The sequence below is a fragment of the Chiloscyllium punctatum genome, chromosome 40, assembly GCF_047496795.1.
Source record: "Chiloscyllium punctatum isolate Juve2018m chromosome 40, sChiPun1.3, whole genome shotgun sequence".
Lineage (NCBI taxonomy): Eukaryota > Metazoa > Chordata > Chondrichthyes > Orectolobiformes > Hemiscylliidae > Chiloscyllium > Chiloscyllium punctatum.
In genome coordinates this window covers 62,346,172-62,368,452 of record NC_092778.1, presented here as the reverse complement: position 1 = coordinate 62,368,452, position 22,281 = coordinate 62,346,172, and the positions used below count along the sequence as shown (strand labels likewise).

General features: G+C 41.5%; 1 protein-coding gene across 1 annotated transcript in view; it reads right to left on the bottom strand.

Moving 5' to 3' along the window:
- The window catches only part of dnah3 (dynein axonemal heavy chain 3), a 193,852-nt gene that overhangs the window by 127,514 nt on the left and 44,057 nt on the right, over nucleotides 1–22,281 (bottom strand). Inside the window, exons 8-15 of the mRNA XM_072560097.1 lie at nucleotides 22,002–22,197; nucleotides 20,925–21,104; nucleotides 17,063–17,199; nucleotides 15,302–15,407; nucleotides 12,317–12,495; nucleotides 9,899–10,083; nucleotides 8,692–8,815; nucleotides 400–553 (exon numbers count right to left, since the gene is read on the bottom strand). Of these exons, the coding sequence (XP_072416198.1) occupies nucleotides 400–553; nucleotides 8,692–8,815; nucleotides 9,899–10,083; nucleotides 12,317–12,495; nucleotides 15,302–15,407; nucleotides 17,063–17,199; nucleotides 20,925–21,104; nucleotides 22,002–22,197 (1,261 nt within the window). The remainder of the gene's footprint in view (nucleotides 1–399; nucleotides 554–8,691; nucleotides 8,816–9,898; nucleotides 10,084–12,316; nucleotides 12,496–15,301; nucleotides 15,408–17,062; nucleotides 17,200–20,924; nucleotides 21,105–22,001; nucleotides 22,198–22,281) is intronic.

Here is a 22,281-nt window from a genome sequence, read left to right as displayed (position 1 = left end):
TGTTGCAATGTGATAGACTCTGCAATGGCCTTGCAAGTCACTTAGTACAGGGGCAATTAGATATGCCTTGCCAATGATACATAGATTCCCTGAAAGGTTTTTTAGAAAATTTGGCATTTAGGTCAATTTTACTCTGGTGTAACTATGAACTAAATATCTACTGCACTTGGGAGATTGGATGGTGGGTGAGTAGGGTAGCATTGGTTGGTATGGAGTAGATAAATAACAAATAAGTTATCTCGCTGTGTATTATTATGAGAAGCCACAAGGACCGAACACTAGTTGTGACGGCTTGTTCCGAAAGCATCTCCCTATCAAAATGAGCTTCAAAACATGCTCCACTGGAAAAAGAACATTAACAGAATAATTTGTATCCAGCTGCACCAAAAGGTTACCCACATCTGCCTCATCCATGGCTGCGTTCAGATTTTTGGTTAATTCACTGAGTTTTTCCACATTATTCCTCATTTCATCAAGAGTCATAATTTCTTTCTTCTTGAAGCTGTCAACTTCTTTGCCGTAGGCCACCACTTTCTTTTTAAATTCCTTTATTCTAAATGCACAACAAATTATATTAGCAGCAATCATTTCAATACAGAAAAGACATTGGAAATTTCAGAACACGCAAGAGAGGTTAAATTCAACTGCACCCTGTAAACCGGTGAGGCAATACGTCAGTAGCTCTAGTTTGTTGATTACTTGGTAAGTCCATTGTAAAGGACACCTATCTGCTGATTTCAAAGACCAGCCAGATTCAGGTTGTGCTCTTTGCTGGTTTCTATGCTTAACCCCAAGAAGCCGCTATCATGAGCAAACAACTCCAGTTAGTGCCAGCCTCTATCTCTTAAAGATCATGGGATGAACTTGTGAAAGTTTGAACCAATCTACAGGGGAGGGAGAGAGCAAACACAATGGATGCTGCATTGGTCACCTTGGTGGACGAGGTAGAAAAGGAGAGACTCACTGGAGCTGCAGGAAGCCCTCCAGAGACACCATCAAAAAGCATGGAGTGAACAGCTGGGGAGGTCAATGTGAGGAGTCAAATCACAGAATCCCTAGAAGCAGGCCATTCAGCCCAAACCCACACTAACCCTCCAAAGAGCTTCCCACCCAGACCCACCCTCCTCCCCTCCCCTCCCCACCACCTGTAACCCTGCAATTCCCAAGGCTAATCTAGCTAGCCAGCACATGCTTGGACACTATGGAAAAATTATGCATGGTTAATTCACCTAGCCTGCACATCTTTTGGACTGTGGGAGGAAACTGAAGCACCCGGAGAAAATCCATGCACACACAGTGAGAATGTGCAAATTCCATACAGTCGCCCAAGGGTGGAATTGAACTTGGATCCCTAGTGCTAACTACTGATCCATTGTGCTGCCTGGTGGCAAATCTTCAGGATCTAGATGCAGTGGCCAAAAGAAGTCTAACAACCTCAGATGACAATGGTCAATGTTTGATTGTTTTCCTGTGTGGGCTTTTTCAGTATTGATGTCAAGCTCAGGCCAGGCTTCTTAGTAACTATTTAATCAATGCTTATTATCCCGCTGTGTGCAATGGCATGGCTATAGCACAGCAAGATCCAAGTGTACAAAACCCAATGACACTAACACACAGCAAATGAGGTCACAGTGACATCCCTCCTTATCTCAGGGATCTCAACAGCCATATAACTTTTACAGCACAGAAGAGATCCTTCATTCTATCATGTCCACGGCAGTCATCAAACATGTATCTATTCTAATCTAATTTCTTGCACTTGAGACATAACCTTTGAATGCTTTGGTGTTTCAAGTGCTCATTTAAACAGTCCTTAATTGTGCTGATTCTGGATTAGTGGTGCTGGAAGAGCATAGCAGTTCAGGCAGCATCCGAGGAGCAATAAAATCGACGTTTCGGGCAAAAGCCCTTCATCAGGAATACAGGCAGAGAGCCTGAAGGGTGGAGAGATAAATGAGAGTAGGGTGGGGGTGGGGAGAAAGTAACATAGAGTCCAATAGGTGAGTGGGGGAGGGAATGAAGGTGATAGGTTGGGGGGGGGAGAGTGGAGTGGATAGGTGGAAAAGAACATAGGCAGGTAGGACAAGTCATGGGGACAGTACTGAGCTGGAAGTTTGGAACTAGGGTGAGGTGGGGGAAGGGGAAATGAGGAAACTGTTGAAGTCCACATTGATACCCTGGGGTTGAAGTGTTCCGAGGTGGAAGATGAGGCGTTCTTCCTCCAGGTGTCTGGTGGTGAGGGAACAGCAGTGAAGGAGGCCCAGGACCTTCATGTCCTCGGCAGAGTGGGAGGGGGAGTTGAAATGTTGGGCCACAGGGCGGTGTGGTTGATTGGTGTGGGTGTCCCGGAGATGTTCCCTAAAGTGCTCTGCTAGGAGGCGTTGAGCCTCCCCAATGTAGAGGAGACCGCACCGGAACAACGGATACAATAAATGATATTGGTGTATGTGCAGGTAAAACTTTGATGGATGTGGAAGGCTCCTTTAGGGCCTTGGATGGAGGTGAGGGAGGAGGTGTGGGCGCAGGCTTTGCAATTCCTGCGGTGGCAGGGAAAGGTGCCAGGATGGGAGGGTGGATTGTTGGGGGGGGCATGGACCTGACCAGGTAGTCACGGAGGGAACGGTCTTTGTGGAAGGCGGAAAGGGGTGGGGAGGGAAATATATCCCTGGTGGTGGAGTCTGTTTGGAGGTGGCTGAAATGTCGGCGGATGATTTGGTTTATGCAAAGGTTGGTAGGGTGGAAGGCCAGCACCAGGGGTGTTCTGTCCTTGTTACGGTTGGAGGGGTGGGGTCTGAGGGCGGAGGTGCGGGATGTAGACGAGATGCGTTGGAGGGCATCTTTAACCACATGGGAAGGGAAATTGCAGTCTCTAAAGAAGGAGGCCATAGGCAGAGGAATTGGGAACACAGGATGGCATTTTTGCAGGAGGTAGGGTGGGAAGAGGTGTAATCCAGGTAGCTGTGGGAGTCGGTCGGTTGGTAAAAAATGTCAGTGTCGAGTCGGTCGTCATTAATGGAGATGGAGAGGTCCAGGAAGGGGAGGGAGGTGTCAGAGATGGTCCAGGTAAATTTAAGGTCAGGGTGGAATGTGTTGGTGAAGTTGATGAATTGCTCAACCTCCTCGCGGGTGCATGAGGTGGCACCGATGCAGTCATCAATGTAGCGGAGGAAGAGGTGGGGAGTGGTGCAGGTGTAATTACAGAAGATCGAATGTTTTACATAGCCAACAAAGAGACATGCATAGCTGGGGCCCATACGTGTGCCCATGGCTACCCCTTTGGTCTGGAGGAAGTGGGAGGATTCAAAGGAGAATAATTGTGCTGAGGCATTCAGCCTTTCACACTCTTTTATCCACCTTCTGGGTGATTCTCTTTCCTCAAATCCCCTCTAAACTACTGGCCCTTACCTCAAAACTGTGCCCCATGCTTATTAACCCCTCTACTAATGTGAAAAGCTTCTCACTATCTATACCTTTCATAGGCTTGCACACCCAATCAATCAGGCTTCTTTGCTCCAAGGAACACAACCTCAGCATCTCTTCATTGCTGAATCACCAGGCAACATCCTGGTGAATCACCTTTGTGCCCTCTTTAGTGCAACATCCACCGACATAACCAAGAAACACAATCACTGCAGACAAGGTCGGTGAATGGACTCCAATTACCATATCTTACCAACTGTATCACCAGCCTATTAACCGACAAAAGGTCAATCAGCACTGATACTTGACACTCACACGCTACATTGCACCCTCACCATACTCAACACCACTACATGTAGGGGCAGGGACAGAAATCACAGACCCCACAGTGCTCCAAGCAACAGTTACATCCTCAATTTAAGCATAGCAGATCTCCTAGAACTCTGGGCCCCAGGTATGCTGGAACAGTCATAACTTGGAGTGGTTATGATGCACAATAACCTATTTTGCTATAGGAAAACATCAATCTAATAAATTGCTGCGGTCTTTTTTTTCACAAATTTGGACATAAGGGCTGTGTAATGTGCTCTGCATGACAGTATCATTTCTTGATTGATATTTATAGATCTGGTGGGAGGTGGTGGTCACGTGAATGCTGTTGATTGGATCTCAAACTGCTAGAAATAGACTGAGAACCTCAGGAAGGAGGCAACAAAGAAGGTGACTCATTCCGCCTAGTTTCTCTCATTCGCTATTTTCAGCCTTTTACCAAATGCAAAAGACTGACTGTTTTTATTTTAAATTTAACATTATGTGAAGAGCCAAGGACCAAATTTTGGGGAAATAGACATTTAAGAAAATAAATGAAACAATTTGGGTAGTTCTTTGTTAAATGCTGCAACTGATTAGGCATTTCACCGCAGTGGGTAGTGTTCTATTTCATTCTTTTGTAATTGTTTGCTAAATAATACACAGTATTGATGGGAGAGGCAATAGTTCATGCAGGCCAACTTTTATAACTCTAGTTCACACTGTGGCTCACACTGAAGCCATTTAACATTCAGTTATAGAAGGATTGGGCAACAAATGAAGATTCATCAATGCAGCTCAAAATTCCCAAAATAAACAAATTACTCTGGATGGACTTCATTTGAACCATAGTAGACATTGAATAAAGTTATCTAAATTACAAAGGGATCTTGATCAATTAGACCAATGGGCTGAGGAGTGGTAGCTGCAGTTTAATTTAGATAAATGCAAGATATTGCATTTTGGTAAGATGCATCAGGGCAGGTCCCTGGGGAGTGTTAAAGGTAAAAAATCTAAGGGTTCAGGTAGATAGTTCATTGAAAGTTGCATCACAGATAGACAGAGTGGTAAAGAGGGTATTTGGCACACATGTCTTCATTTCTCCAATCATTGAGTATGGAGTTGGGATGTTGCAGTTGTACAGGAGGTTGGTGAGGCCACATTTGGAGAGATGTGGGCCAAATGCAGGTAAATGGCACTAGTTTAGTTTGGGAAACTTGGTTGGAATGGACGACTTGGACCAAAGGGTCTGTTTCTATGCTGCATATTGGAATTTGAATTCATTAAATATCTGGAAGACCACAAAACCACTGATAGGGAAAACCATCCAGTTCACTAATGTCGCTCAGGAAAGGATATCTGCTATCATCATCGGGTCTGGCCTATATGTGACTCCAGACTCACAGCAATTACCCTCTGAAATGGACAAGCAAGCCACTCAGTTGTATGGGCTACCTACAGAACATGGACTGCAGCAGTTTAAGAAAGTAACTCACCACCACTTTCTCAAAGGCAACAAGGGGCAGACAATAAATGCAGCAAAACCCATTTCACACGAGTGAATATTGGGTCCAGATGTCCCAGGCTTTGGCTGCAAGCCCCATAGACACATCTCATGGCTTGCACACATGGCTAGCTATTAGACTATGTCAGCCACTTAGGTAGTTTGTAACTCGATTCCCTGCAAACGAGAAACGCTGGTACCAACTTGGCTCTGACCAAGCATCTCATTCAAAGGCTTTGGCTTGTGAAACTTGGCAAGTTAAGCAAAAACATTCACAAAGATAAATGGAGGGTCCTTTTAGGGGTCTGTACTTTGATCTGAACTGTACAATCACTGATGTAGAATTGCACTAGATGCCCGGTGCTGGACTCCTGATGAACCCAAATAAATTACATTAGAAACTTCAAATGATGTTAAATGCTGTCTTAAAAAAGGTGCACGCTTCTTATAAAAATGTAAATGGACTCAGAGCAGAGCTTTATATAAATGATTTGGATGTGAAGAGAGGAGGTAAGTTTGTAGATGACACTAAAATTGGTGGTGTAGTGGACAATGAAGAAGATTATCTCCGAATACAATGGGACCTTAATCAGATGGGCCAATGGGCTGAGGAGTAGCAGGTGAAGTTTAATTTAGATAAATGTGAGGGTAGACAGTTAATGGTAGGACCCTGTGGAATGCTGCCTAACAAAGAGACTTAGTGGTGTAGGTGCATAGTTCCTTGAAAGTGGAGTGGCAGGTAGACAGGGTGGTGAAAAAGGCATTTGGCACGCTTGCTTCCATTGGTCATAACATTGCATATAGGAGTTGGGATATCACGTTGCAGGACATTGGAGAGGCCATTTTTGGAATACAGCATTTAATTCTGGTTGTTCTTCAATAAGAATGATGTTGTTAAACTTGAGAGGGTGCAGAAAAGATTTACAAGGATGTTGTCAGGATGGAGGAATAGACTTGGACTTCTTTCCATGGAGTGTTGGAGACTGAGGTGTGATGTTATAGAGGTTTATAAAATCATGACGGGCATGGATAGAGTGAATAACCAAGATCTTTCTTCCTGGGGTGGGTGAGTCCAAGACTAGAGGGGATAGGTTTATGGTGAGAAGGGAAAAATCCAAAAAGGACTTCAGGGTTATGCATGTATGAAACAAACTGCCAGAGGAAATGGTGGAGGCAGGTATAATTACAACATCTAAAGGTATTTGGATGGGCATATGAACAGGAGGGGTTTAGAAGGATATCGGCCAAATGCTGGCAAATGGGTCTAGGTCAGATTGGGATATCTGGTCAGTGTGGTTGGGTTGAACCGAAGAGTCTGTTTCCATGCTGTATGATTCTATGACTGACATCAAGGAGTGTGACATGGATTATAGCAACACTTTCAAGCTGTTTTTACTTTAATATTGCATAATTATCAGTGAAGGTAATTTAATTTTGACTCCTTCTCAACTGGGCAAAACGGCTATTTTTTTTTTCGGAAAGCATCTAATATTCCAACAAAACTCATTTTGAACTGATATTGTACCACTGTCACACTCCCACACATAAGGACACATAAAACATTCAGGCACTGCATTGTTCTGATCTCAACTACTACTTTGCACTTCTTCACCCTAGATCTTGTGGGCAATCTGTTTTAAAAAGCTGTACATTATAAGGAAATTAAATTATCTGGACACAAATTTAGGCCAAGTATTATACAATAGGCTCTATTGACATTAGAAATTGCAAGAACATTACTATCATGATTTATAGTGTTTGAAAAGCATGACAAATCACCTCCACGTAATTTGCTGCCAGCTATCTATTGTTCCCTATTAAAATCAAAGCTTTACAATGAAAGAGTCCTTTGTGACTCAGTTTGACTGTGATGAATAGACTTAATGTGGGAGAGTCATAAATGTAATTTCTTGAATCTTTAAATGCCCTATATTTAATAGAGAATTGTTTTCCATAAAGGTTAATCAGTTGTTGCTAAGAAAAGGTTCTTACACAGATTAATGAAGAAACAGTATGGATTATTTGACGTTAGGTCGTTGCTAAGCACACCTATGATGCAGGTGTTCTCGCAACAAATGTTTTTATCCTGATTCTATAGTTCCGATAATAAAGGTCCGCAAAGGTGGATATTTTTAGGTCAATCAATCATCATATTGTTTTTAATATGGTTTAAAAAAGATTTCTGCAACAGTCAAAATAAATCTGAAACCATTTGAGCTGAACAATATCAAGTAAAAACAAAATTGAGACTTCTTAAATGTTGGGTTTGCATATAAAACTTCTATTCATCAGCATGTAAGGGAAAAGCACACAATCACTTCTAAACAAGCAAGGTTCATGCATCACTACATTAACAGCACACAAACAACTATTGCTCCAAATTGTGGTGTCAGGCTCTTATTACAGCCTCTTTTCTGGGCCCTCAATGTCCAATGGAGCCCTCCCCATTTCTCCCACATGCCCACCTAACACTCTCTGCCTTTTATACCTGTCCCTCACCTGCCTTGTGGGAGCTTGTCAGCCTGGTACCAGCAGATCTCGGATTTCTCAGAATGTCTGCATATGTCACTGGTCCAATAGCACCAGAGTAGCCAGACAACACCTGCCTGGTACAGCCGGTGTGCAAACAAGTGCTCATTTGACTATATTTCAGCTCTACATGAGGGGCACAGCCTCTGGTGGTGGATGGGAGTCCTGGCTTGTGCTAATTAAACAGCTGCCATCCAAAAAGTTAAAGTGGACTGAGTCGGCCAAGCATCAGCAGCTCACCCCAGAATTTACACTGAGCTGCGGAGAGGTTGTCCTCAGTGTAAAATACAGCCCAAAGTCTTTGCCAAGGTTTATGTTTGATACTACAAAGCAAGACATGTGAAGTGTTTTTAATCTCCACAAACAGAAAAGCCAATCAATTTCATGAACAAATTGCACAGACTTTAAAAGAAGGACATTCTGAAATTAAATGTTACGTTCTGCTTGGTACACGTGAATACATAGGCAGGAAGATGTGATAGACGCTATCAGGACGAGAAGCTCATTTTGTACATTTACAAACTCCACTCTGTCAGGAGTGCCAAGATATTTGACTGGCATCCTTCCCTGCTGCCTTGCTACAATGCAATTTCACAGAGAATAAACTCTGTTGAAAAAAAACACATTTTATAAAAGTTTTTCATCTTGCACTCATCAAGGAACACTAATGTAAAGGACAGAAACATTTTATACTGTTTTGGAAGAGAGTATTGATTGGTTGACTAATGTGCTTTGTTAGAGCTGCCATGGAGAATTCACCTTCTCAGATAATGATTGACAGATAACTGCCGAACATTGTTTAAATTTAAACCAGGCAGGTTGAATCTGATTGGTGAAGGCATTGCCCTAACGAGTGAATCTGAATATTGGAATAACTCTACATTCATTTTATTCCCCAACCATCAGTCAGAAAAGTTCCAAATACAGACCGGTTCCTCAAATCTTCTTCTACATCATCTCTCTTGCTCAGCAGCCGATCCCGATGCAAGTCCAGCATCAATACGATTTGTTCTGGCCAGTTGAAGACCTGACTGTTCAACCTTATATCGTCATCTTTAAGAGAGAGGGCAAATCTGATCATCTCAACTATGGATTTTCTTCAATAAATATCATATTGAAATACCTTCATTTATATCGCGTTGAGTAGTTTCTCAAAGCTGCTGCTGCAGTAGGATAACACTGTGCAGACCACAGCACTCTGCCTCGGCATTACCTCATAAATGTAAAATTTAGAGAGAGATAACTCCATGTATATTGGAAGAACTAGCTGCTCTTCCACAATTATTGGCGTGGGATCATTAATGTCTACTACACCAGGCAGGTAGAGATTTAGATTCAACAATCAGAAGATTTGGATTGGAGCAGCCAAGGGAAGAGAGGCCATGATTTAGAAGCAACAAAATGAATCAAACAAGACAGGGCAGGTTCTTAGTAGTTACCATCTGGACAGGCTGATTTTCTTGGCTGTAGCGAAAACAGAGAAATGAAGAAGGTTGGGATCGGCAAGGGATCCATTCATCTATCTACTGCTCCCACAACTTGTGGACCACTCAATTCATCAAAAATCTCCTCAAATGTCAGTAAGCAGATGATGGGGGAGGAAATAAATTGCTAAGGGGTGCAATGCGCCACTCAGGACAAGGAAAGATCAGGTGAATAACATCACTCATGATGATTTTCAAATACTTATATCAATCTTAAATGGATGGCTAACAAAGTTACGCAATCCTTTAAAAGAATGCTTTAAAACATACCATACATGGAATTTACCTTTTGGTATGGAATTCACCTGATAGAGTTAAGTTGATCTGGTACAGTAAGGTTTCCCTGATGGAATCAGATATACACGTTACTAATAGGTTTATTTGGTGATATGGCATTTATCTGGGAGTGTAGAATATACCTGGCAATATGGCATTTACCTGGCAATGTGGGATCACCTGGTAATAGGGTTGACCTGACAATGTGGCGTTTACTCGGTAATACTGGTTTACCTGTAAATGTGATGTTTACCAGGCTTTATTTGGCAGTGTGGTGTTTACTCATAATGTGGTGTATACCTGGCAGTCTGAGACTTGCCTGGCATTGTGGGGTTTTCCTGTTAATACAGGGTTTACCTGGTGGCATAGGGTTTACCTGATAACGAGGCATAGTCCAGCAAAAACTCCAATCTGTCTGCTGCTTCAAAGATTTCTTCTTTCAGTTTAGTAATAGTGACCTCATTGGATTTTTTCACAAAAGTGTCCAGATCCACTAGCTCCTCTGTCGTCTCAGGGATTTCACTGATCCGATCAGATATCTCTTCATAGCGTTGGCAAATACTAGAGAAGCAAACAGAATTCTGTATAGGTGGTTTTAGGAACTCATAATGTCAAACACACAATATTAAGAACACTGTGTTTCAGACATCCATTTACACACTTCATTTAACATTTAAACTTAAAAACAGCTGAAAAAGACAATTTTTGAAGCCTTTTGTTTTGCATTCATCAGGGCAATCTGCAAGAATATCAATGCAAAAGGAAAATAGCATTTATCCTATATGAGTCATGATTTGGAGATGCCGGTGTTGGACTGGGGTGTACAAAGTTAAAAATCACACAACACCAGGTTATAGTCCAACAGGTTTATTTGGAAGCACACTAGCTTTCGGAGCAACGCTCCTTCATCAGGTGATAGTGGAGGGCTCAATCCTAACACAGAATTTATAGCAAACATTTACAGTGTGATATAACTGAAATTATACATTGAAAAATCGATTGTCTGTTAAGCGTTTCATCTGTTAGAATACAGTGATAGTTTCACTTCTTTCATGTGTAAATCACAAAACCTTTTTTTTAAAAATGTTGCATTCCCTGGTTAGCTGTTAACAATGATGATAGCTAGACAATACTATATGAGAACAGAGTACTGATTGGATAGTAAGTGGGATCTGATTTGTAAAGGGATGCAATGGAAAATGTACCAGTTAATGATGACTGATGTTAACTGCCAAGTGTTGTTTAATTTAAAACAGGCAGGCTGATGCTATTCAAGGCACTGCCATGAGAAATAAACCAGCAAATGGTTATCACTAATTTTGTTGTGTTGAAACAGGTACAGTGTGTGTACATATTATGTCTGTCTACAAACAACCAGATTCTAGGTAATAATGTGTGTAGTTGTCAGCACATGCAAGTGTGCAATTCTATGAAACTGACTGATAATCCTAAATTGGTTGTCAACATAATTCTTTGTTCACTTGGGATTTCTTTAGCAAATTCTGTTCAATTGCAGAATCACATCTCCACTTATTTTAATCAATTCCTTCTTAACTGGTGTATAAATTCATAAGACTGAATTTAAGATATGACTTCCATGACTGAAAGATTATTTTCCTTTACAGGTATGCTTTGGGAGCACTGGAATTGTACCTAGGATCAGGGAATACTGGAACATCTGGATTCCTAATGACTTCTCAATAAAGCAAACAACTTCCGGACCTGTTACTTCCTTAGGGATCACAATTTCCTCACAAGGAAAACTGGCAGTGATTCAAGTTGAGGCAGCAACAGCATTAAAGTGACAGATATTTCTCGGAGCAGTCTGAACTTTAAGGAGCACTAGAGCAGGAAGTCAGAGCCTCAGACTGTATTTTCAAAGAAACCTGAGGCCTGGATGAATTCTGAGTCGAGACCTGGACTCATTTTTTCTTGTGATGCAGTTTTAAATACTAATGGGTTGATTGGCCATGAGGCAAACTTGGCCCCCAATTAAAGATACCAAGTGCCTCCAGGAAGTGACGACTCCCAGCTTAGTGTCAGTGAATGATGCAAGCAACTCATGAAAAAAACTAAAGGTTAACTCGGCACAGTGGTGACAGATGCTAAGTCATGGTACTGCACTCTACCCAGCACCATTGACACTATTGACCCGTCAAATTTCACTAACAGCACAAAGAGCAATGAATTTCACTTTTACCTGGAGCAATGCCACTGAATGGACTAATATACATGAATCGAGAGTGTGGTGCTGGAAAAGCCCAGCAGGTCAGGCAGCATCCGAGGAGCAGGAGAATCGACGTTTCAGGCGAGAGCCCTTCATCAGGAATGAGGGCTCATTCCTGATGAAGAGCTCTTGCCCTAAATGTTGATTCTCCTGCTCCTCGGATGCTGCCTGGCTTGCTGTGCTTTTCCAGCACCACACTCTCGACTCTAATCTCCAGCATCTGCAGTCCTCACTTTCTCCTAATATAAATGAGTGTTTATCTGGAAAACAGGTTGAAATTCTGTTCCAAGCAGACATCTGAACGGGCTCCTGAAAGGAGCTTAATAGCCCTTAACTGGCAGTGAGCAGATTTCCCAATTCCTCTTAATTGCAGGTCAATTGAGAATTGCAATCATCCCAGATGTGGGTGGGGCAGGTGCCGCTGTCTGGAAAAACAATTGCTGAATTATGGCCTTGCCCTATTTGACAGTCCAGACCTACAGGTCTCTGTCATTTACTCTGTCATTCTTCAAATGGAGTCAGCTGCAACTTCATGATAAGCCATCAGTAGTTCAGCAGTTACTGTACCTCAGGTTGAGATTCCGATTTTCCTTCACCACAGACTCAATTAAAGTTCCCTTCAGCTTCATACTCCGAGAGCAGAGGTCTGCATTCAGGCTGACAGCGTCCAGGCAAAACATAGCAAGAGGCACTGTGACGTGCATTAAGGCTATTTCATTGCAGAGTTTCTGTAAAGCCTCTATTTTCTAGTAGCAAGAGACAGCTATTAGCAAAATCGTGCAATATTCAGTGAACAATAGACTTTGCAACAAACTGATCTTTAATGTCTCCTCTGCAGCATTCCCCAAAAAAGCAATTTTCAGACACCAGAAGGATATCTGTCTTGTAGCAACTGAACCAGGCTTGGGTACAGCTTTGGTCCCCTTATCAAAGCAAGAATGCACTTGCCAGAGAGCACTGAGTCACCAGATTAGTCTCAGTTTAAATCATTGTACAGAAGAGACATTGAGGAAACAAGCTTAGATTTGAGAAGAATGAAAGGTAATGCCATTGAAACATACAAAATTTCTACAGGCATTGACAGAGTGGATACAGGAAGGATGTTTCTACGGTTGAGGTTTTAGAATAATGGGGACACAGTGTCAGAATGAGGGGCTGAGGTCCAAACTATTTAAGATTAAGATGAAGAGTCAATTTTTTTCACTCAAAGGGTATTAAGTCTTTGAAATCTTCTGCACATACAGTGTTGAAGGTTCAACCATTGAGTATGTTCAAGGGACATGGGGATAATTTGGGAAAGTGCTAGTGAAAAACATGATCAGACATGAGGTAAATACAGAAAGCTATGTTTGAGCAAGTCTTAACAATGCACGTGGTCAATTATATCGTGATAAGAGTCAACATGATGTTACAAATAGAAATCATGTTTGGAATGTTTGTTGGACTCAGGATAAGGGATCACAGAATTTGGGGTACGTATGTCAGCATGGATGGAGGATTTGTCAATGGACTGGAAGGGTTGGGATTTGGGAAATTTTCAAGTTGTCAGACTCTGGTTAGTGAAGTGTCACAAGAATCATTGCTGGGGCCCAAGCAATCTACAAGTGAGTTAATGACTTAGATGAAGCGACCAATACAAAGCTAGGCGGAAATGTAAGCTATGAGGAAGACGCAAAGAAGCTGTAAAGAGATATGGATGAGTTAGGTGAATAGGCAACAAGGTGGCAGGTGGAGAATAATGTAGCAAAGTGTGAGGTAATTCACTTTGGTAATAAGAATAGAAAAGCAGAATTTTTTTAAGAGTTGAGGAACTTGTGAATGTGATGCTCTGACAGACTTGACTGTACTTGTACAAGGAACACAAAACTGAAGACACAGCAAGCAATCAGGAAGGCAAATGGAATGATGGCTTTTATTTTAAAGGGACTGAAGTAGCAGAATAAGGAAATCTAGCTCCAATTGTACAGGGCTTTAATGAAACCTTACCTGTAGCACACTGCACAGTATATACTTACTTTGGGGCAGTAGAGTGAAAGTTCACTAGATTGAATCCAAGGATGAGAGGGTTCGACTATGATCAAAGGCTGTGTAAATTGGGCTTATAGTCTTTGCTATTTAGAGGAATGAGAGGGAATGTGATTGTTACACATGAGAATCTGAAGGCATCTGACAGGACAGATACTGAGAGAAATTTCTTCCACTGGCTGAGCAATCTAGAGCACAGAGGGGCCAGTCATTCAGGACTAAGTGAGGAGAACTTTCTTCATCAATTATATTAAAACTTCCCAAAGAGCGTTAATCAGAAGTTGTGAACCATGACAGTTGCCCACATGAATACGAGAGAGACTGCAGAGAGATAACTTCCTGTTTATGCTATGATTTCCACACTTTGAATGTTGTAATGTCATGAGGGATGTCCAATAAATTAACAAAAGGAACCAAATTTTAAAAATTGAAGCAAAATCCTGTGGATGTTGGAAATATGAAATAAAAACAGAAAGTGTTGGAGAAACTCAGCAGGTTTGGCAGCATCTGTGGAACCAAATTGGAACTAAATTGCACTCCAATTCAGTTTTTTAGAACAAAACAATGTAAGAACTAGGAACTTGAGTAGGCCATCAGGCCCTTCGAGCCTGCTCTGCCATCCAATAAGATCATGGCTGATCTTTTTGTGGCCTCAGCCCCACTTATCCGCCCTCTGACCGTATCCCGTAATTACAATATTGTTCGAACAAAATCTATCTTAGCTTTAAAAATGTTTACTAAAGTAGTGTCAACTAATTCACTGGGCAGGGAATTCCATAGACTCACAACCCTCTGGGTGAAGAAGTTCCTTCTCAATTCAGCTAAGTCTTCTTCCTCTAATCTTGAGGCTATGCCCTCTTGTCCGAGTTTTACCTGCCAGTGGAAACATCCTCTCTGCTTCTATCTTATCTATTCCCTTTACAATTTTATGTTTCTATAAGATCACCCCTCATTCTTCGGATTTCCAATGAGTATAATCCCAGTCTATTCAGTCTCTTCTTCTGAAACAATTTGAAATATGGTGCGCTTGCAAAGATATTATTGCTACATTACATGATTGCCTGTATAATGTTGCTCCAAATTTTGGGGAAGCCAAAGAACCTGGTTTGCGAAATGGGCAATCGCATGCGTTTGACCTACACACTGATGTACATTCACCAATCTGCTGAGGGTTTGACCCATGCTAACAGCTAGACAGAGACTAGTGTCACCCAAATGCACATTTTGGCTTCTGTTGAATTTATCCAGCAGTCAGAGTGAAACTGAGACAGTGCACATTGTCCTTCTCCAACTTATAACGTCCTCTGTAGACAATCGCCGCAAAGTATATCGTACAAGACCCAGTACCTAACCAAATCCTGCAAAAACCTCAACAGAATTTTCTGAGACAGAGACCCCCAGAAAGGTCTAGTAATATTTTAATATTTTTGTTGGCCGTGTTTCTGAAATAAATCGTGAGCTGTAACCATTCCATCATACATAAAGCCACCTATTAGCAGAGGTTTAGAACAGAAGCAGTGTATTTACTGTTATGAATGCCTCCATTGAATGCTTCTCCGATAGGAAAGTAGCAACTTCTTGCTCCGCTTTGTTGTTTAAAAGATCGCTGTATATTTTGTACACATTTAGGTAGCTGAAATAAGCAGAAAAAAAATCATTTAGCATACAAAAGAAGTGGTCCCCAGAAATGAAGAATTAATATTCGTAAATATTTTTTTTATTTTTGCTTGTCATAATGGGACATCAAGTCCATCATACCACAGGAAGGATGGATGTGGGTTTGAATTTATCTCTGAGGAGATTTTGTTTTACAATTTCAAACTCAGACACAAGGGATGAAGACCAATAAGTAAACAAAAGGAACAAAATTTCATAAATAAAATCAAAATCCTACAGTGCTGGAAAGGTGCAATAAAACAGGAGAAATGCAACAGGGTTGGCAGCATCTGTGGAAGAAAATTGGAACTAAATTGCAGCCCAATTCACTTTCTTCTGAAACAAGGAGAGACACAGTGCACTGTAACATGATTTCACAGTATTTAAACGGCATCAGTTAAACATGGCATAGATTGCAGATTCATTGATTTAGCTGAAGATTTCCTGCAGTTCTCCAGGCAAGACACTAACCACTAATGAGTCGTTAATTATGGAGGACTACACATCCTGTTGTCAAATGTAAATTGCATACCAGTCACTTCTGATATAAAGCAATGGTTTCATTCTCGCCTTATAAGAAAATCACACAATAGTCACACTATTTAAACTAATGGGGCCGGAATCGGGTTATAGCCAATACAGGGTAAGGAAATTTCGCGTTCTACAAATAACAGTCTAAATTCTTCAATTGCATTAAAGCCAATTCGCATTGAGAAAACACATGTTATAGCAGAACAGACTGTAGTATTTAATTCCTTAATAAGGAAAGATATAAAAACATCGGAAGCAATTCAGAGAAGGCTGACTCGTCTAATACAGTAAAGTCCTTGTTATCTGATACCTAAGCATGCAGAATTCTTGAGGTAAAAACAATGACTGCAGATGCTGAGAAGCAAATACTGGATTAGTGGTGCTGGAAGAGCATAGCAGTCAGGCAGCATCCAACGAGCAGCAGAATTCTTGTGCAAGTGGCACATAAAACTTTGCTGACAGTATTGAAGAGTGGTCTTGGCTGCTTGTAAAAAGAACACACATTCACCTTGTGACATTGATGAGCAGAGTTCTCCCAGCTGCCACTAGAATTGCTCATGCAACCAGGAGACTGGGGTAACTGCACCCTCCCACCCTCCACACCCCCATGCTCTCTGTGTGCTGTATAATAGGCAGATTACTGTACCAGAAAGTGGGGTCATTTCATGAGGAAAGATTAGATATGCTAGGTCTCTATTGCCAGATTTTAAATGTATAAAAGGGAAATTCACTGAAAGGTAAAAGCCTGAGTGGCTTCAAAGGATATATGTGGAAAGGATGTTTCTTCTTGTAGAAGGATCCAGAACATTATTATAAAAAATAAGGAGTCGCCCTGAGATGAGCGGAAACTGTTTCGAACCGAGGGTAGGGAGTTTTTGAAACTATTGTGGTCAAAAAGCAGTGTAAGCAGAATCTTTTAATATTTTTTAGAGAGGGGTAAATAGATTCTCGATAAAAGCTTATCAGTCGTCGGCAGGAATGTGGTGAAATCAGATCATCTGTGATCTTGCTAAATGGCGAAGCAAGCTTCGAGGGGCTGAATGGCCTGTTCCTATTCCTGATTTGTATGTTTGTAAGGACAACAACCACATGCAAAGGTACCTTTGTGGCCCAGTGATATTTGCTCTGAAAATTTCCTGTGCTTTGTTGATAATCTCGCTGACTAGGGATTCTTCTTCTTTTACGGTTTGGATGGTGAGATGTTTTTCTCGAATGTCAGGAAAAAGTTCACACTCCACCTGTTCCAGAAAATGCAAGAACAATTTAATAACCAACTGAGGACATAAGCATAGTCTTGCATGCTGAAAATGCTGAATGCTACCTGATTCCTGACAACAAATCGTCTGCACGAAAAGGAAAGATTTCTTTGACACAACCAATAATTTTTGTTTTATTTGTTCATGGGACAGAGGCATTCCTGGCTGGGTCAGCATTTCTTGCCTTCGACTGAGTGAACTGCAGAGCCATTTTAGAGGATAGTTAAGAGTCAATCATGTTGTTGTGGGTCTGGAGTCACATGTAAACCAGACCGGCTAAAGAAATTAATGAGCAAGATAGGTTTTTACAAAAATTGACATAGTTGCTAGCTTTTCACCCCAGATTTTTACTGAATTCAAATGTTACTATTTGCCATGGTTGGATTCAAACCCAATCCTCAGAACATTAGTTAAAACTCTAGATTAATAGTTGAGTGACACTACTACTACACCACCACCATCTTCTCTTCAGATGGTTATAAAACAGTTTGAGACTGGCCAGGAAACAGTTTACTTGTCTCTTGTCTCCAGTAGCCAGTAGAATCTGGTTTGGTAAAGGGACTCTAAGCTGAAGAAGCTGCACAAAGGGATAGAAAAAAAAATCAGTCCCTCTGTCTATCAGCTTTCATCACGTGTTAAGTAGAAATTTCTAAGGAATACCAACAGCTGCATGTGATGTATGGATCCAAAGAGAAAAATGGAGCAGCAGAAAAATGGCCCCACTTTGCAATTTTCCCATGTGGTTCAGATAGTTTCTCCCCCACCACAGTCTGGAAGAGTTCCAGAATGATCCACGGCTTACAATAGACTCAGGAGATGAAGCAAAGAATGTGTGACATGATGAGCTGACTGGAGGCTAAGGAAACATCAGTCTCTTGGCTGTTGAGTTTTGAAACAGTGGTCTCTGGGTGCTGGCCATGAATAGGTAAACAGAAAGCATCAGAATGTAAAGGCTTTGGAATACTCTTGGTGGAGATTAAAGGCAAATAATTAAAGAGGGCAATGCCATTCTTTTGTAGCACTTTGGTGAAGGCTTCTCAATCAGAGGATCCCAAAATAATTGACAGCTTGAGGAAAATCTGCCTTTATCCAGCAGTGACATGACAGATCACATCATTGATAGGCTGAGGGAAGGTATGCATCTTCTGAGGCTAGACCAGTGTTTATCAAACATCTTCCCACTATGACCCCTATTTCCAGCCTTGAAAACTATCGCCACCCGTTGCTGAGCAGATGGAGCTGGAGGAGAAGCCTTGTTAGAGGAGGGGGAAAACAAAATGCTGCCTTGGAGCTCACAAATCACAAGGTTTCAGCTCGCAACCCTATTTGGGGTCTTAACCCCGACTTTGTGAAGCCCCGGGTTATATACCCTGGAAGTCTTTTGTAGTTTGCCAATCGTGCTGCATTAAGAGCCTGTATTGTCTCTGTTTCTTCCTTTCTATGCTCCTTCAAATACTCAAAAGATAGGACTCCTATTACTTGCAGGCTGCATAGAAGCTGAAACATTTTCCCACCTCCTCAATGGAAACTGAGACTCAGAATCAGGGTCTTAAATGAACTGGCAAGATCAACTTTAACACCCACGTCCCACCAATCCCTATCTAGGGCTGACTAGGGATTTTTTAAAATTCACTCACAGGATTTCTTGCCCATTCCTAGTTGCCTCTGAGAAGGTGACGGTGAGCTGCTATCCTGAATTACTGCAGTCCATTCAGTGTAGATAGATCTACAACATCATTATAGAGAAACTTCCAGGATTTTGACCCAAAAACAGAAGGATATATATTTTTCATAGAACATAGAACAATACAGCACAGAACAGGCCCTTCGGCCTACGATGTTGTGCCGAACTTCTATCCTAGATTAAGCACCCATCCATGTACCTATCCAAATACCGCTTAAAGGTCGCCAATGATTCTGACTCTGCCACACCCACGGGCAGGGCATTCCATGCCCCCACCACTCTCTGGGTAAAGAACCCACCCCTGACATCTCCCCTATACCTTCCACCCTTCACCTTAAATTTATGTCCCCTTGTAACACTCTGTTGTACCCGGGGGAAAAAATTTTCAATTTGAGAGCAACAGTACAACAACATAAACTTATATAGAATATTATAAAGAAAAATTCAATCTTTATCAAGAAGCTATAGTTTATTGGCCAATGCCCATGTTTCCTCAGCCATGTGAAACTCACCAGAATCAACAAGCACAAGCAATGAGCACAAATGAGATCAATGAAAGGGTCAGGATTGAAATCTTTCAGTGAACAAAACTTAATTGCTGCTGCTGCCTCACCTACATGAAAGGTCTTTGTTCACCACAATTATTCCGAAAATATAATTCACTGCTTCATAGGTAATTTCCAACACTTTGAGTATCATTTCATCCATCTTCCACTTTACTCTCTGTGACCTGATCTTCCCTGCTGACAGTCATTACTGCAACAGTGGAGCAATTAATGCAAGCGTGCAGGTCCAGCAGGCAGTGAAGAAGGCTAATAGCATGCTGGCCTTCATAACAAGAGGAATTGAGTATAGGAGCAAAGAGGTCCTTCTGCAGCTGTACAGGGCCCCGGTGAGACCGCACCTGGAGTACTGTATGCAGTTTTGATCTCCAAATTTGAGGAAGTACATTCTGGCTATTGAGGGAGTGCAGCGTAGGTTCACAACGTCAATTCCCAGAATGGCGGGACTATCATATGTTGAAAGATTGGAGCGACTGGGCTTGTATACACTTGAGTTTAGAAGGATGAGAGGGGATCTGATTGAGACGTATAAGATTATTAATGGATTGGACACTGTGGAGGCAGGAAGCATGTTTCCGCTGATGGGTGAGTCCCGAACCAGAGGACACAGTTTAAAAATAAGGGGTAGGCCATTTAAAACAGAGTTGAGGAGAAACGTCTTCACCCACAGAGTAGTGGATATATTATATGGAATGCTCTGCTCCAGAAGGCAGTGGAGGCCAAGTTTCTGGATACTTTCAAGAAAGAGATGGATAGAGCCCATAGAGATAGTTGAATCAAGGGTTATGGAGATAAGGCAGGAACAGGATACTGATTGTGGATGATCAGCCATGATCATAACGAATGGTGGTGCTGGCTCGAAGGGCCAAATGACCTACTCCTGCACTTATTGTCTGTTGTCTATTGTCTATTGTCTATTAACTGCAGCGCGGACCTTTGAAGGGTGCAAGAGATCAGCCCACAAACACACATTTTAGTTCCCCATATCTGTACATGAATTGAAAAAACGTACACCTGTATATTTAAGAGGCAGGATCTGGACTTGATTTCTCACTGATAGAATTGACTACATTATTACCTCCTTAAACCTTCTTGGGGAGGTGCTGGCCTTGTGGGATCATCACTCAAGTGTTAACATTCTGGGGACTTGGGTCTGAAACCTGCCAAGGCAGGTAGCAGAATTTGAATTAAAAGGAAATCTAGAATTAAGAGCTTCATGCTGACCATGAATCCCTTGTCAATTCTCAGGAAAAATCCGCCTGGCTCGCCAATGTCCTTTAGGGAAGGAAACTACCATCCTTACCTAGTCTGACCTACATGTGACCCAGACCTCACATAATGTGGTTGACTCCTAATGCCCTTTGTGCAATTAGGGATGGGCCATAAATGCTGGCCGAGCCAATGATGCCCTCAGCCTGTGAATGAATTAAAAAAAACAGAAAACAGATATTGTTAGATACCTTAAGAATTCCATCAGCACTTTTAAGAATTTCCAGGAAGCATCGATTAATTAGATCCCAGCACTCATCCAGGGTTGGATCAAATGTAATTTTAGGTTCTTCTATTTTCAGTTTGAAAATCATGATTTGTGGCCAAACGTATTGCATCTCATTGTATTCTTCTCCAAAAGCATTTCCATCCTGTCAATCAGAGTGTCATGTTGGACTTGAAATGTTAATTCTGTTTCTCTCTTCACTGATACTGCCTAACCTGTTGAGTTTCTCAAGCACATTCAGTTTTTAAATTAATGAATCAATTCTGTCAAGCAGTAAATGTTAATACCAGAAACTCTGACAAGCATGCATATAAATCTGGTAAACACTGCCACAGTTAGGGAAATTGCATTTTGGCTAAAAACTAAAGAGATCATTTAAAAAATGTCTATTTGAGCATAGGGTTGAACCAAGCTACCAATGTAGTATTTATCAAAATGGTATCCTTAACACATCATTTACTAAAAAAAAGGACAAAAATTACATCATTTTATCCATTAAGCTAAACAAAAACATTCCTTAACTTGTTTAATAAAATGTGTATCTTAATGCCTGTTAAATCCTGCATACCTCATATCTTAGGGTCATAGAATCATACAGCATGAATATAAACCCTTTGCTCCAACCAGTCCATGCCAAACATAATCCCAAACTGAACCAGTCCCACCTGCCTGCTCTTGGTCCATATCCCTCCAAACCTTTCCTATTCATCTACTTATTTAATTGTCTTTCAAACGTTGTAACTGTGCCTCCACTATTTCCTCAGGAAGTCATTCCACAAGCCAACCATCCTCTGTATTTAAAAAAATTGTCTTCTCTTGTCTTGAAATCCCCCATCCTAGGAAAACAACACCTACAATTAACCCTATCTATGCCCTTCATGATTTTATAAACCCCTTTAAGGTCACCTCTCAACCTTCCATGTACTGGTGAAAGAAGTCCCATCCTATCCAGCATTTCTTTATAACTCAAACCTTCCACACCTGGCATACATCCTGGTAAATCTCTTCTGAACCTTCTCTAGCTTATTAATATCCTTCATACCTTGTGTACGGTAAAAAATGACAGGAGATCTTCCAAAGAATTAAAAACAAGCTCCCGCAATTGCAAAGACATGATAGAGCCAGCACACGCAAAGAATTCTTTAACCCGTTGAGTAGAATCACAATCGTTCTGTGGTACCAGATGCATCCACTTCTCTTTATGGGTAAGGAAGAGGGTAGCACAGGTTGGGACCCATCTGCAAGAACAAATTAAGATGTCAGGCTAAGTTTCATATGAACATACCAAATAGGAACAGAAGTAGACCATTCAGCCCATCAAG